At 42.7% G+C, this 15036-nt stretch overlaps 1 protein-coding gene across 1 annotated transcript in view; it reads left to right on the top strand.

Moving 5' to 3' along the window:
• Window positions 1-15036, top strand: part of LOC115134233 (FERM domain-containing protein 5) — a 119417-nt gene that overhangs the window by 83133 nt on the left and 21248 nt on the right. The window contains exons 2-4 of the mRNA XM_029667993.2: window positions 8441-8545; window positions 9853-9895; window positions 13324-13402. Coding sequence (XP_029523853.1) covers window positions 8441-8545; window positions 9853-9895; window positions 13324-13402 — 227 coding nt within the window. The remainder of the gene's footprint in view (window positions 1-8440; window positions 8546-9852; window positions 9896-13323; window positions 13403-15036) is intronic.

The following is a 15036-nucleotide window of genomic DNA, read 5'->3' as shown; positions in this document are numbered from 1 at the left end:
CCATTCACAGAGACAAACTGATATCTTTTCAACAGATAAGATCTAAACCAGGCCAGAACTTGTCCGTGTAGACCAATTTGGGTTTCCAATCTCTCCAAAAGAATGTGGTGATCATTGGTATCAAAAGCAGCACTGAGGTCTAGGAGCAGAGGACAGATGCAGAGCCTCGGTCTGACACCATTAAAAGGTAATTTACCACCTTCACAAGTGCAGTCTCAGTGCTATGATGGGGTCTAAAAGTTCAGTAAAGAAAAGTAGAGTAGATTTCAGTATAGTACACAATACCTTTTCATTGGGGGAGAGGAGCAGCACTGGCCCAGTGCAGGTGGAAGTTTTAGAGGGAGTCTATGGCCTTGTTCCCAGATGTGTGTCTTCCATACATTACAGTATAAACCTGACAGGCGAGGCTATGAGGATAGTGTGAAGTTGCTGAGTGGAGAATTTGCTCTGTATCCCTGATACATTACATTCCCATAACAGCAGAACGCAGCAGATCTCTGGAGGGCATTCTCTGGGATCAATAAAGCTAAACTGCTTGATAAATGTGATGAGTGCTAAATAATTAGTTTCATAAATCTAACTCATAAGGATCTGCTCTTTACGACTGTCTGATGTTATGTTCTCTGTTTAAAAGAACCTATAGATTTTCTGGGTGATTGTTAAATGTTCTCTACGGCTGTTACTTGGCTTGAGAACTTGATGGTTGATTTTCTGTTCCAAGCAGAACCGTTTGTGTACTGTATGTAATGGGTTCTGGATGAGTTGCCGTGCGTGCGCTCTGGGCCTCAGACCCCAGGCTGTGATGCTGCTGTTGCTGCGGACTGGTTGAGGTAGCAGGGCCTGAGATTGAACATTCACACAGGGCTGGCTAGTGGTGGAGTGGGCCTGCTACAATCACTCACACACCCCAGGCCCCGGAGATAAGGAGAGTAATCTGCTAATGAAACCAGAGGAATTATCCCAGGGCTCTACCGCTCCTGTTCCTCTCAGTGCTTTACCCCCCCCCCCCCCACACACACACACGAGCCAACAGCATTGTGTTTCCCTTCCCCTCACAATAAAACAAGTCCATTTAAGTGATTCATCTGACAGGAAAGTGGGACCCTGAGGAAATAGGGGAGCAGTAGGGGAGCAATGATGCTGTTTTACGCCTGGGGATTATTTTGCTGATCAGACTTTTTGTCATTCTATCATTCAGCATAATGTACCTACAAGCTGTAGGCCTATGACTATCTGCTCCATTCAGATATCTGGCTGCATTTCCATCAACTTTGTGTCTGTTGTGTTGGTATGGAGCCTTATGTCCCGCAGGACCTCTGGGTTTCTTTTTGGACACACAAGCATGACACAGAATGGGGTTCTTCATCTTATGTCAGTTAAACAGACCAACCATTTACAGGGAAACACGCTAAGGGTATCGTATGGAAGATATTTGATTGTTTCTGCAGCATTCCCTCCATTCCCTTAAGACAGAGAAAACCCATGACAAGAAAACGCTTATAAAGCAGTTTGAGATTGAATAGGATTGTCCCAACTTTTCCCTGCTGTGCTACCACTGCTGTGTACTGTCATATTAGTAAAGGACAGGCATTTTGCCACAGGTTTAGCCAAATATTTGTATAATAAATGAATCATCTACTTGATGTCTCTGTAATTATCAGTTATTGGATGAGCATGCAGTCTGTTTACATGATGTGTGGAAGGAGGGCTCCCTTACTACCCAACTGTAAAAGGGGTAACATAATGCATAGGTTTTCACACCACAGGGCTACTGCCACAACAACCACTGCATATCCCTGTTCACACAAACAAATCAGTGTCTTTATCAGAGATGCTATTTGGTTAGTCAATGGTCAGACCAGTAGATTCTATTGGCAGTTTGGTTAGACACCCTTAAACAATCCATGGCCAACCCAACTGAAGAGACGCAGCATTAGTTTTAATTAGGAATTCACCAGCATCATTCATTAGATCCTTTATCCCGCCACACAATCACACACATCCTGTAATTACAGAGCCTGTTGGAGGGGAGTAATGCAGCTGGGCTCTGTGTGGGGGAAAGAGACAACTCAGGAAGGGAGAGAGAGAAGAGAAGGAGAGGGAAAGAGGAGTGCTATGGAATACTAACACACTTGCTGTCTGTAACCAAAGAAAGGCTTCCTGTCTGACCTAATGCATCATCGTTCGTCCATATACATCACTGTCTCTCAGCCTTTTTTTGCTTTGTCATTGGCTCTCCTTGGCATGGGTTGCATTCGGAAAGTATGCAGACCTCTTCCCTTTTTCCACATTTTGTGACGTTACAGCCTTATTCTTAAATGAATTGTTTTCCTCATCAATCTACAAACAATACCCCATAATGACAATGTGAAATGTTTGCAAATGTATAAAAATAAACAGAAATACCTTATTTACATAAGTAGTCAGACCTTTTGCTATGAGACTTGAAATTGAGCTCAGGTGCATCCTGTTTCCATTGATCATCCTTGAGATGTTTCTACAACTTGATTGGAGTCCACCTGTGGTAAATTCGATTGATTGGACATGATTTGGAAAGGCACACACCTGTCTATATAAGGTCCCACAGTTGGCAGTGCATGTCAGAGCAAAAACCAAGCCATGAGGTCGAAGGAATTGTCCGTAGAGCTCCGAGACAGGATTGTGTTGAGATACAGATCTGGGGTAGGGTACCAAAATATTTCTGCAGCATTGAAGGTCCCCAAGAACACAGTGGCCTCCATCATTCTGAAATTGAAGAAGTTTAGAACTACCAAGACTCTTCCTAGAGCTGGCAACCCGACCAAACTGAGTTATCGGGGAAGAAGGGCCTTGGTCAAGGAGGTGATCAAGAACCCAATGGTCACTTTGAAAAAGCTCCAGAGTTCCTCTGTGGAGATGGGAGAACCTTCCAGAAGGACAACCATCTCTGCAGCACTCCACCAATCAGACCTTTATGGTAAAGTGGCCAGACAGAAGCCACTCCTCAGTAAAAGGCACATGACAGCCCCCTTGAAGTTTGCCAAAAGGCACCTAAAGGAATCTCAGACCATGAGAAACAAGAATCACTGGTCTAATGAAACCAAGATTGAACTCTTTGGCCTGAATGCCAAGCGTCACGTCTGGAGGAAACCTGGCACCATCCCTACAGTGAAGCATGGTCATGACAGCCTCATGCTGTGGGGGTGTTTTTCAGTGGCAGGGACTGGGAGACTAGTCAGGATCGAGGGAAAGATGAAAGCAGCAAAGTACAGAGAGATCCTTGATGAAAACCTGCTCCAGAGTGCTCAGGACCCCAGACTGGGGTGAAGGTTCACCTTCCAACAGAACAATGACCCTAAGCACACAGCCAAGACAATGCAGGATTGGCTTCGGGACAAGTCTCTGAATGTTCTTGAATGGCCCAGCCAGAGCCTGGACATGAACTCGAAAGAACATCTCTGGAGAGACCTGAAAATAGCTGTGCAGTGATGCTCCCCATCCGACCTGACAGAGCTTGAGAGGTTCTGCAGTGAAGAATGGGAGAAACTCCCCAAATACAGGTGTGCCAAGTTTGTTGCTTCATACCCAAGAAGACTCAAGGCTGTAATCTCTACCAAAGGTGCTTCAACAAAGTACTGAGTGAAGGGTCTGAATACAGTACTTATGTGAATGTGATATTTCAGTTTTTTATTTTTAATACATTTGCAAACATTTCTAAAAACCTGATTTTGCATTGTCATTATGGGGCATTGTGTGTAGATTGATGAGGGAAAAAACAATTTGATAAATTTTAGAATAAGGCTGTAATGTAACAAAATGTGGAAATAGTCTGAATACTTTCCAAATGCACTGTAGTTCATAAGGATGCATGACAGGATATTTGTGTCAATACACGAGTGAGAAACTGATTTATCTTATTGAGGGATCTATGTCATTTACTGTATTATCTAATTTGCATAATTGAAAGCGAGTGTGTGTCCTTGCACAATGCAACAGCCCTGCGCTTCTATTTTTGCTGCCCGAGCCCAGTAAGCAGGCTTGTCGGGTTGATTTGTGAGCTCGCTGTGAAAGAGCGGTCTAGAAGTGACAGTGGCGATCGCCCATGGCGGCCCGGGAGCCCTTAGTCTTACTGTGGAAAGGTCAGACTGTGACACCTCGAGCACCGCTCCCTTGCGCCGATATTTGTCCGGAGAGTCACGGCTGGCACCCAGTAAGCTTTCTCTGACAGAGCTCTCTCTTAATGAAGTGTGTTATCTGGAGCCTGAGTAATGACATGGAGGAGACTACTGCTCCCAGGGACACTTCCTCTGCCATCACAGGCCCAATGAGGAGAGCGCGAGTAACTGAGGCTGACTCTAGCAGTCCAAACTGCCTGGCCTGGCCTGAAGCTCTAGGGTCATACTGTTCTTAATTGTGATGGAGAGGGACATGATGTCGTCTTGTTCTCTGGACTGGAGAGATCCATCGAGATCCAATAGCAGCAGCAGCCATCAGGTTGTGTCCAGGCCCACAGCAGCATGTTACCCACAGCAGCATGTTACGCACGCATGGCCAGACAGCCAGACATTCCCAGCAGGCCTCAGTCCCCTCTGTGTCAGGAGCTCATTTAGGGAATCCTCTGCTGTTCACCCACACATCACATTGTGCTTGGCATGCTTTAATCGGGTGCATTTAAGGTCTACTGCACCCCATCTGTCAGACTACCAAAAATAGACATTTAGAGCTCTGACCACACTGAGGGCATCATGAAATTCTCTGGTTATTATGCAAATAGGGACAGTGAGAGATGGTAGATAAAGTATATGGATGCTGTGGATAAACATTTGGATTAACCACATTATTTTCCTGACCAAGGCCACTAAATAGACTTCATTCCATTCCCATACTGCTATAGCGGGATACAGATTCTACATGAACTCAAGCAGAGATTTTCACATCCTTCACTGTGATGATGTTCTGTTAAACGTAGCCCCCACACAGCATTAGGAGGCTGACATGTTATCAATAGCAGTGTGACTGGTTTATCTGACACCTGATATACTTGACCTTGAAGCATGTTCCTTTGAGAGTTATGTTATGAGCTTATGAGTTTGATTGTGAGGAGCATGTGTGTTTACTGACCCTATTACTGAGCTCCATTAAATGGCCCCCAGTGAGCCAGTGGGGAGGGAGTGAGGTGGCACGTGAGACCTGTTTTTCCCTGGCATGGGGAGGAAGGTGGAGAGGGAGAGGAGTGGAGCCAAAGATGGTAGATATATTAAGATGTCTTACTCAGACAGTTTATCATTGGGAAACAATGTCAATGTCAAAAGTGGGCAAAAGTGGGCTTTCTCTCTCGCGTGCGCATGCTTTCCTACTTGAGCTCACGGTTCCTCCGTTATCTCTGGCATGCTTACGCAAGAGAGGGAACGCCCACTTACACAGACAGGATTTTATTATATGGGAATTTTATTCTATGCCCAATAACAGCTGGCTCCAGTCTACTTATTGTCCCATCCCGCCCCCACCAGAAAAATATTGCAAGGGAGATGTCTTGCTTTCTTTACCATCTCTGGTGGAGTGATCAGCGCCAACATGAATCTCTGTTCAATTCCTGGCACTGATTTATCACCTCCTCATCCAAATCACAGTTATTAGTTAGACTGGGAGTTACTATGAAAAAACTATGAAATAACACATATGGAATCATGTAGTTTTCATCTATATTTTTCATAGCTGTCTACATGTCACCACAGACCGACGCTGGCACTAAGACCGCACCAAATGAGGTGTATACCGCCATAAGCAAACAGGAAAACACTCGTCCAGAGGCGGCGCTGGTGGTGCCAGGACAACAACCTCTCCCTCAACGTGATCAAGACAAAGGAGATTATTGTGGACTACAGGAAAAGGAGGACCGAGCACGCCCCCTTTCTCATCAACGGTGCTGTAGTGGAACAGGTTGAGAGCTTCAAGTTCCTTGGCGTCCACATCACCAACAAACTAACATGGTCCAACCTCACCAAGACAGTCGTGAATAGGGCACGACAAAACCTTCCCCCCACAGGAGACTGAAAAGATTTGGTATGGGTCCTCAGATCCTCAAAAGGTTTTACTGCTGTACCATCGAGAGCATCCTGACGGGTTGCATTACTGCCTGGTATGGCAACTGCTCGGCCTCCGATTGCAAGGCACTACAGAGGGTAGTGCATATGGCCCAGTACATCACCGGGGCCAAGCTTCCTGCCATCCAGGACCTCTATACCAGGCGTTGTCAGAGGAAGGCCCTAAAAATTGTCAAAGACTCCAACCACCCTAGTCAAAGACTGTTCTCTCTGCTTCTTAACAGCTTCTACTCTCAAGCCATAAGACTCCTGAACATCTAATCAAATGGCTACTCAGACTATTTGCACCCCCCCCCCCCCCCACTTCTACACTGCTGCTACTCTCTGTTATTATCTATTTATAGTCATTTTAATAACTCTACCTACATGTACGTATTACCTCAATTACATCGACAGTGGTGCCCCTGCACATTGACTCTGCACCGGTACCCCCTGTATACAGCCCCGCTTTTGTTATTTACTGCTGCTCTTTAATGATTTGTTATTATTATCTCTACTTTTTAATGTATTTTCTTAAAACTGCATTGTTGGTAAATGGGTTGTAAGTAAGCATTTCACTGTAAGGTTGTATTCTGTTGTATTCAGCACATGTGACAAATACTATTTGATTTGTTACTGTATTAGAACAGGGGATTGAAACACGGTGCCAGTGTGTCAGAATTCTAGTCCACCCAGTCCCAGTACACATGCTCATCACAGGACAAGTGCCATTCCTCTAGACTATAGTTAGATGACTGACACAGTGTTAAGCTGACAGCCTGGCTGAGCCTGCAGTATAAAACTCTTAGGTTGTAGACTAGGTAGAGAGATGTATTAGTTGCCTGCCTGCTGAATGGATCACCACCCTGTTCCAATGAGCTGTAATCATCCCTGGTGTGTGCCTTTGCTAATACCAGCAGTCCTCACAAATGCCTGAGGGAAAACAACGTGTAATGGTGGTGTGCAATGTTTGTTGGAAGCTCAAATAACTTATCTTTCTGGAATAATTCAGAGAGTTTAGCTATTATTATGGAAAACATGTTGGTCTGAGTGATATTTTAAATGGTAATCAGTGCTGGGAGCTGGATAAGTCTTTCAGCGATGTGTCAGAGAGGGAGGGGAAAGGCTTGTGAAGGTGGGCAGTCTCCTGTCCTATTGTATCCTCTCCTTCAATGTCTTCCCACTGGGCACAGACATCAGTTCAATGTCTAGTTTTGATTTACATATGGTTGAGTTGTCAACTAATGTGAATCAAAGTGAAATCAGCCAAAAATGTCACTATGTCATGGACTTTTTTCAAATCAAGTCAGTTTTTCACATTGATTCAACATCATCACATAGATTTTGGGGGATTGCAATGATGTGGAAACAACATTGATTCACCAATTTGTGCCAAGTGAGTTGACTTCTCTTTGATCTCCTATTAATGCCTTTAAATCCATTCATACATCATTAATGCCTTTAAATCCATTCATACATCATTAATGCCTTTAAATCCATTCATACATCATTAATGCCTTTAAATCCATTCATACATCATTAATGCCTTTAAATCCATTCATACATCATTAATGCCTTTAAATCCATTCATACATCATTAATGCCTTTAAATCCATTCATACATCATTAATGCCTTTAAATCCATTCATACATCATTAATGCCTTTAAATCCATTCATACATCATTAATGCCTTTAAATCCATTCATACATCATTAATGCCTTTAAATCCATTCATACATCATTAATGCCTTTAAATCCATTCATACATCATTAATGCCTTTAAATCCATTCATACATCATTAATGCCTTTAAATCCATTCATACATCATTAATGCCTTTAAATCCATTCATACATCATTAATGCCTTTAAATCCATTCATACATCATTAATGCCTTTAAATCCATTCATACTTATACTGTGTGATACTTGATGTGCGTTGTTTGGTTATCAAGACCCAGTATCATATCACCCTCCCCGTCCCTGAGTCATCTCCCTGAACAAATGTCAGTCTAACCCAGCCAGTTGTCAGCACACTTAATCCATTCTCTCATTGTGCTTTAGCTATGGAGATTTCTGGCCTAGACTCTGCAGGTGGCTGTAGTGGCTGTCATTAATATTGGATGAATCCTGGATATCTCCACAGGGTCTGGAAAATATGAAGCACATTCTGCTATCAGTAATTACCTCCCTCTTTCCCTCAATCTCACATTCTCCCTCATGTCCTCGTGAAGTTGTTGAGTTCCTGGGCTGGGCCGGACCACTTGTTCCCTATCAGTGGGGATATTTCCTAAAAATGTCCTTTTAAGTTGTTAGTTGTGGTCTTTTCTTGTGTTCGCTGTGAGTTTCTCATGCTATTGTTTTTCCCTTATCTTGCAGCGGGATGCTAAAGGACAGTATCTGTTCGACCTCATCTGCCACCATCTGAATCTGCTGGAGAAGGACTACTTCGGCATCAGATATGTGGACCCAGACAAGCAGCGGGTGAGTGAGTGTGTGTGTGTGTCTGTCTGTGTTGGATGAAGCATACTGCAGTGGAGGTGACCGTTTAAAGAGATACAGGGCCAGATTGAAGAAATGTTATTTTATTTATTTATATCAAGGCACAAGGCGAGACCCAGATGCAGATGGTTGGAGTCTTACAGTGTTTATAAATCCAAAGGGGTAGTCAAGAGAATGGTCGTGGACAGGCAAAAAGGTCAAAACCAGATCAGAGTCCAATGGGTACTGAAGGGCAGGCAGAATCAAAGTCAGGGCAGGCAGGATGTTCGGGCAGGCAGGAAAGTAGTCCAGAGTCAGGCAGGGCTCAGAACTGGGAGGACGATATAATAGAAAAGGAGTACGGGAAAAACACGTTGGTTGACTTGACTAAACATACAAGACGAACTGGCACAGAGAGACAGGAAACACAGGGATAAATACACTGGGAAAAATAAGCGATACCTGGAGGGGGAGGAGACAATAACAGGAACAGGTGAAACAGATCAGGGCGTGACACTTTCATAACATACGCTTTTAGAGAGACACTCATACAATCATCATCAGCAGCAGCAGCAGAGCACAGAGGGTTATTACTCAGAGATGGCTTGTAGCTGCACTGCTTGATTCATGAAGAATTAACATGTGCTCACATTGTGTTTTAGCATCAGAGACAAGACCGGTCCTCCCCATCCTGCATTTCTTATGCTGCCACTCAGGGCTATTTCAGTGGTTGTTGTTGGGGTGAGGGGTTGGCGGAGAGAGGGAATTGATGGAGTGAATGTTGCCAGAAGGATGGGGGATGAATCAGTGCCTGATATACAGGCAAAACCAGAGTTACCTTCTGAACTGACCCTAGAGAGCACTGCCACTGTACAGTGTCTGCTTGTCTGTCTGTCTCGGCAGGCCCAGGCATGCTGGTGGTATAGTATTATCATTTGAAAGACCATCCATTACTGTCATTTATAGAGAGAGCTGTTATCTCTGTATGCCCTTACTGTTCAATTTGCTTCAGTATGATGATGATTTAATTATACAAATCAGGAACTGATAGCATTAATTATATGATTCTTGTCAGATTAGAGATGGATGTTGGATATGAACGGAGACATGCGTCAGTGTGTTTTAGGCGTGAAGCTGACATGACATAACACAGGTTTTCGCACGTCTTTCGATGAACTGTCATTCCTGTTTATTGCATTTAACCTGCTTCATAGAGTGATATGAGCATGGTGTCAGTGTCATTGCAGGATTTTTAGACATGTTTAGCTTTTTTCACACTTTGATCATATGTCTTTTTGTTGTTGGTGCAGCATTGGTTGGAGGTCACAAAGTGTATTGCCAAGCAGATGAAATGTAAGTCTTCAGTGTCTTCCTCTAATTGAGCAGTTATAGTTATCATCACCATGGCATCTTTAATGACGCATCATCTAATTTGACTAATGAATGTGCATTTGAATTCAAATGGTAGGAAGTTACTGTATTAGGATTTCAATAGATATAGATTCTCCATTTGACTGGAAGGACAGAACTGTATGAATTGTCCCTTCCTAGCAAAAGATAATCCACCCAAAAGGTCTCTCACCCACTCTCTTGCAAATCATCATGAACTGTGTCTCCCTAATTGCGGATACAGAGCTTAAAGGGAAAATCCAGTCAACATCTATCTTTTGGTATTTGTTTTCATTAGTCCACTGTTGATACAGTCCAAAAATGTTTTTCATGCCAGCAGTCAAGTTTTCAAGATATTGGACTTTCAAAAAGCAAAGTGTCACCTTCCACATCACTATGATGATGCAAAATTATTTTTCCTTTAAGCAAGATTCCGTTTGCCTATTCTACTGTTTACCTTGTGATGATATGAAGTAAAGATTTACAGTAATCATTTGTCAGTGCCCCCTTCACAGATTGCTTAATTCATGAGTGTTTAAATTGACTAGTCATTTTAAATTCTAACTTCATAGTGTCTGAATCAAACACATGTCAGGTTAGAACTACGGTGCCTTGCGAAAGTATTCGGCCCCCTTGAACTTTGCGACCTTTTGCCACATTTCAGGCTACAAACATAAAGATATAAAACTGTATTTTTTTTGTGAAGAATCAACAACAAGTGGGACACAATCATGAATCGGAACGACATTTATTGGATATTTCAAACTTTTTTAACAAATCAAAAACTGAAAAATTGGGCGTGCAAAATGATTCAGCCCCCTTAAGTTAATACTTTGTAGCGCCACCTTTTGCTGCGATTACAGCTGTAAGTCGCTTGGGGTATGTCTCTATCAGTTTTGCACATCGAGAGACTGAAATTTTTTCCCATTCCTCCTTGCAAAACAGCTCGAGCTCAGTGAGGTTGGATGGAGAGCATTTGTGAACAGCAGTTTTCAGTTCTTTCCACAGATTCTCGATTGGATTCAGGTCTGGACTTTGACTTGGCCATTCTAACACCTGGATATGTTTATTTTTTAACCATTCCATTGTAGATTTTGCTTTATGTTTTGGATCATTGTCTTGTTGGAAGACAAATCTCCGTCCCAGTCTCAGGTCTTTTGCAGACTCCATCAGGTTTTCTTCCAGAATGGTCCTGTATTTGGCTCCATCCATCTTCCCATCAATTTTAACCATCTTCCCTGTCCCTGCTGAAGAAAAGCAGGCCCAAACCATGATGCTGCCACCACCATGTTTGACAGTGGGGATGGTGTGTTCAGGGTGATGAGCTGTGTTGCTTTTACGCCAAACATAACGTTTTGCATTGTTGCCAAAAAGTTCAATTTTGGTTTCATCTGACCAGAGCACCTTCTTCCACATGTTTGGTGTGTCTCCCAGGTGGCTTGTGGCAAACTTTAAACGACACTTTTTATGGATATCTTTAAGAAATGGCTTTCTTCTTGCCACTCTTCCATAAAGGCCAGATTTGTGCAATATACGACTGATTGTTGTCCTATGGACAGAGTCTCCCACCTCAGCTGTAGATCTCTGCAGTTCATCCAGAGTGATCATGGGCCTCTTGGCTGCATCTCTGATCAGTCTTCTCCTTGTATGAGCTGAAAGTTTAGAGGGACGGCCAGGTTTTGGTAGATTTGCAGTGGTCTGATACTCCTTCCATTTCAATATTATCGCTTGCACAGTGCTCCTTGGGATGTTTAAAGCTTGGGAAATATTTTTGTATCCAAATCCGGCTTTAAACTTCTTCACAACAGTATCTCGGACTTGCCCTGGTGTGTTCCTTGTTTTTCATGATGCTCTCTGCGCTTTTAACGGACCTTTGAGACTATCACAGTGCAGGTGCATTTATACGGAGACTTGATTACACACAGGTGGATTGTATTTATCATCATTAGTCATTTAGGTCAACATTGGATCATTCAGAGATCCTCACTGAACTTCTGGAGAGAGTTTGCTGCACTGAAAGTAAAGGGGCTGAATAATTTTGCACGCCCAATTTTTCAGTTTTTGATTTTGCTCTTGCTCCTACCTGGCACGCAGGCGTCCCATCTAGAGCTCTGGAAATGCAAATGCACTACGCTAAATGCTAATAGTATTAGTTAAAACTCAAACGTTCATTAAAATACACTTGCAGGGTATTGAATTAAAGCTACACTCGTTGTGAATCCAGGCAACAAGTCAGATTTTTAAAATGCTTTTCGGCGAAAGCATGAGAAGCTATTATCTGATAGCATGTAACACCCCAAAAGACCCGCAGGGGACGTAAACAAAATAATTAGCATATTCGGCGCTACACAAACCGCACAATAAAATATAAAACATTCATTACCTTTGACCATCTTCTTTGTTGGCACTCCTAGATGTCCCTTAATCACTATTGGGTCTTTTTTTCAATTAAATCGGTCCATATATAGCCTAGATATCGATCTATGAAGACTGTGTGATAAACGAAAGAAAATAGCGTTTCATAACGTAACGTAATTTTTTTAAATTCAAAAAGTCGACGATAAACTTTCACAAAACACTTCGAAATACTTTTGTAATGCAACTTTAGGTATTAGTACACGTTAATAAGCGATAAAATTCATCAGGAGGTGATGTAAATTCTATAGGTGTCCGTCTGGAAAAAAATGTCCGGAGAGATCTCGACCAAAACATCCGGTCGGAGACCGGAGGGAATCGGTTCCCTTGTGTCGGTTTGACCAAGAATCAAAGCCGAAGCAAATGACAAGTCTCTAGACATCGTGTGGAAGCTGTAAGTACTGCAACCTCAGCCCCATTTAATGTGGATCGCCTATAACAATGGGTTGAAGAGGCGGATGGATATATTTTTCCATTTTCAGTGATCAGATTTTCCTGCACTTTTCGATGAAACGCACGTTCTGTTATAGTCACAGCCGTGATTTAACCAGTTTTATAAACGTCTGAGTGTTTTCTATCCACACATACTAATCATATGCATATACTATATTCCTGGCCTGAGTAGCAGGGCGCTGAAATGTTGCGCGATTTTTAACAGAATGTTCGAAAAAGTAGAGGGTCGACTTAAGAGGTTAAAAAAGTTTGAAATATCCAATAAATGTCGTTCCACTGCATGATTGTGTCCCACTTGTTGTTGATTCTTCACAAAAATATACAGTTTTATATCTTTATATTTGAAGCCTGAAATGTGGCAAAAGGTCGCAAAGTTCAAGGGGGCCGAATACTTTCGCAAGGCACTGTATATGCTAGACACTTTTGCAAGGCGGTGCATTTAGAGCATTTTTTCAGTTAATCATTTAAACTGTGATCATGAAATGTTCCTGACTATTTGGTTCTCCATTTCCTTTGTTCCCCAGCCCAGCCTCCATTCACCATGTGTCTCAGAGTCAAGTTTTACCCCCCTGACCCCGCTGCTCTCAAAGAGGAAATCACCAGGTAGGACTTTGTGTGAAACTCAGCAAAGTAGAGAAAATGCCAACAACCACTCCCCCAGCCTCTAGTATGAAGAGGAAGTCAGGGAAAGCAGACATGAAAGCTTTGTGTTTAAAAATCTTCAATAACTTTTGCCTTTTCTAAAGCAGTTTCAAAGCAGCAGCTGGTGTTTATCACCTTTTCTCACACTTTTCATTTTCCCCAGAAATGTTTGTGTTCTGAATGCACTGACAGTATTTTTTCCCAGACATTATTGAAGGGCCTCTATAATAAAAGAGCACTTCGTCTAAAAACAGTGCGATAAATAAAATAAAAAGACAGTGCTGTTTGAAGTTGAGATGTATGTAAAAAGCCTTCCTAAGTAAGCTTGTGAGCGAGCCTGCTCCCTGAAGTAGAATGGCTGCTAAATTGCGAGGTTGTGTAGCTGTGCTCTGCGTTGGTCTCTCTGGCTTGCTGACTGCTGAGGGAAAGAGGAAGACTGAGGGTCAATTACGGCTAGCAGACTCCTCTAAATGATACATGATTAGCTCCCAGCTAGCTCAGATTAGAATCACTTATGCATTTCTTCGCCTGACTCCCTCATTCCCTGTGCAGTCTGCAATGAGGTCACCCAGAAAAGCCTCTCTGTGCCCTCAATAGGGCCTTTAAACGCCCTCTGATACTCTCTGATTTCAACCACTTGATGATGACATTAAAGAAGCAAGTACATGTGCAATTGATTATGAGTGTGTTTATTGTGTCTGTGCATTAGTACATGTGTGTTTGCTAATGTCTATTACAATTTGTGTATGTGTTGAAAGGAGGCACACCAACCTAGCCTGTTTGAATCAGGTGGTTGCCATCTCATATTCATTACCGTCCAGGGAGTCTACACTTAGGTGTGATGAAATGAACACAGAATGCAGAGTGCAGATAATGAATTATGTGAATTATGAATGGATGGAGAGAGGGGAGGAGGCGAGAAGGAGAGTGAAGGCTGAGGAAAAGAGAAATATAGTTAGCAAGAGATATGATGAGAGTGGTAGGGCAGGATAGACCACCTCATACTAGAGAGAGGAAGAGATATGATGAGAGATATGATGAGAGTGGTAGGGCAGGATAGACCACCTCATACTAGAGAGAGGAAGAGATATGATGAGAGATATGATGAGAGTGGTAGGGCAGGATAGACCACCTCATACTAGAGAGAGGAAGAGATATGATGAGAGTGGTAAGGGCAGGATAGACCACCTCATACTAGAGAGAGGAAGAGTGAAAGGAGAGGAAATAATCAATGACACTGAAGTTTTCTTCAATATAGTTTCCTCATTAATCGCATACTGAAGCGATACTGGACAATATATGGTACACAGGTTAGACCACACAATGAGGGAAGTGGATAGAGATGGGTCAAATATTCATTTAAATTCACAGCTTTTCTTCACCAAATCTACTGACAGCAGAGATGTGAAAGGCAAGCAGAAAAGACTAAATAAATGTAGGGCAGACAATTGACAGCATCAGCCATTTAACTGGAGTCACCCAAAGAGAGAAAAGGAAATAGCTTTTTTTAGCACCTATGGATCCTTAAGTGACATACTATTAGCTGTTGTAAAGCTGGCCTAGATGACAAAATTACAGCCGAGGATATGTACACT

This window comes from Oncorhynchus nerka, linkage group LG9a, assembly GCF_034236695.1.
Source record: "Oncorhynchus nerka isolate Pitt River linkage group LG9a, Oner_Uvic_2.0, whole genome shotgun sequence".
Lineage (NCBI taxonomy): Eukaryota > Metazoa > Chordata > Actinopteri > Salmoniformes > Salmonidae > Oncorhynchus > Oncorhynchus nerka.
This window is presented reverse-complemented; position numbering and strand designations above follow the sequence as displayed.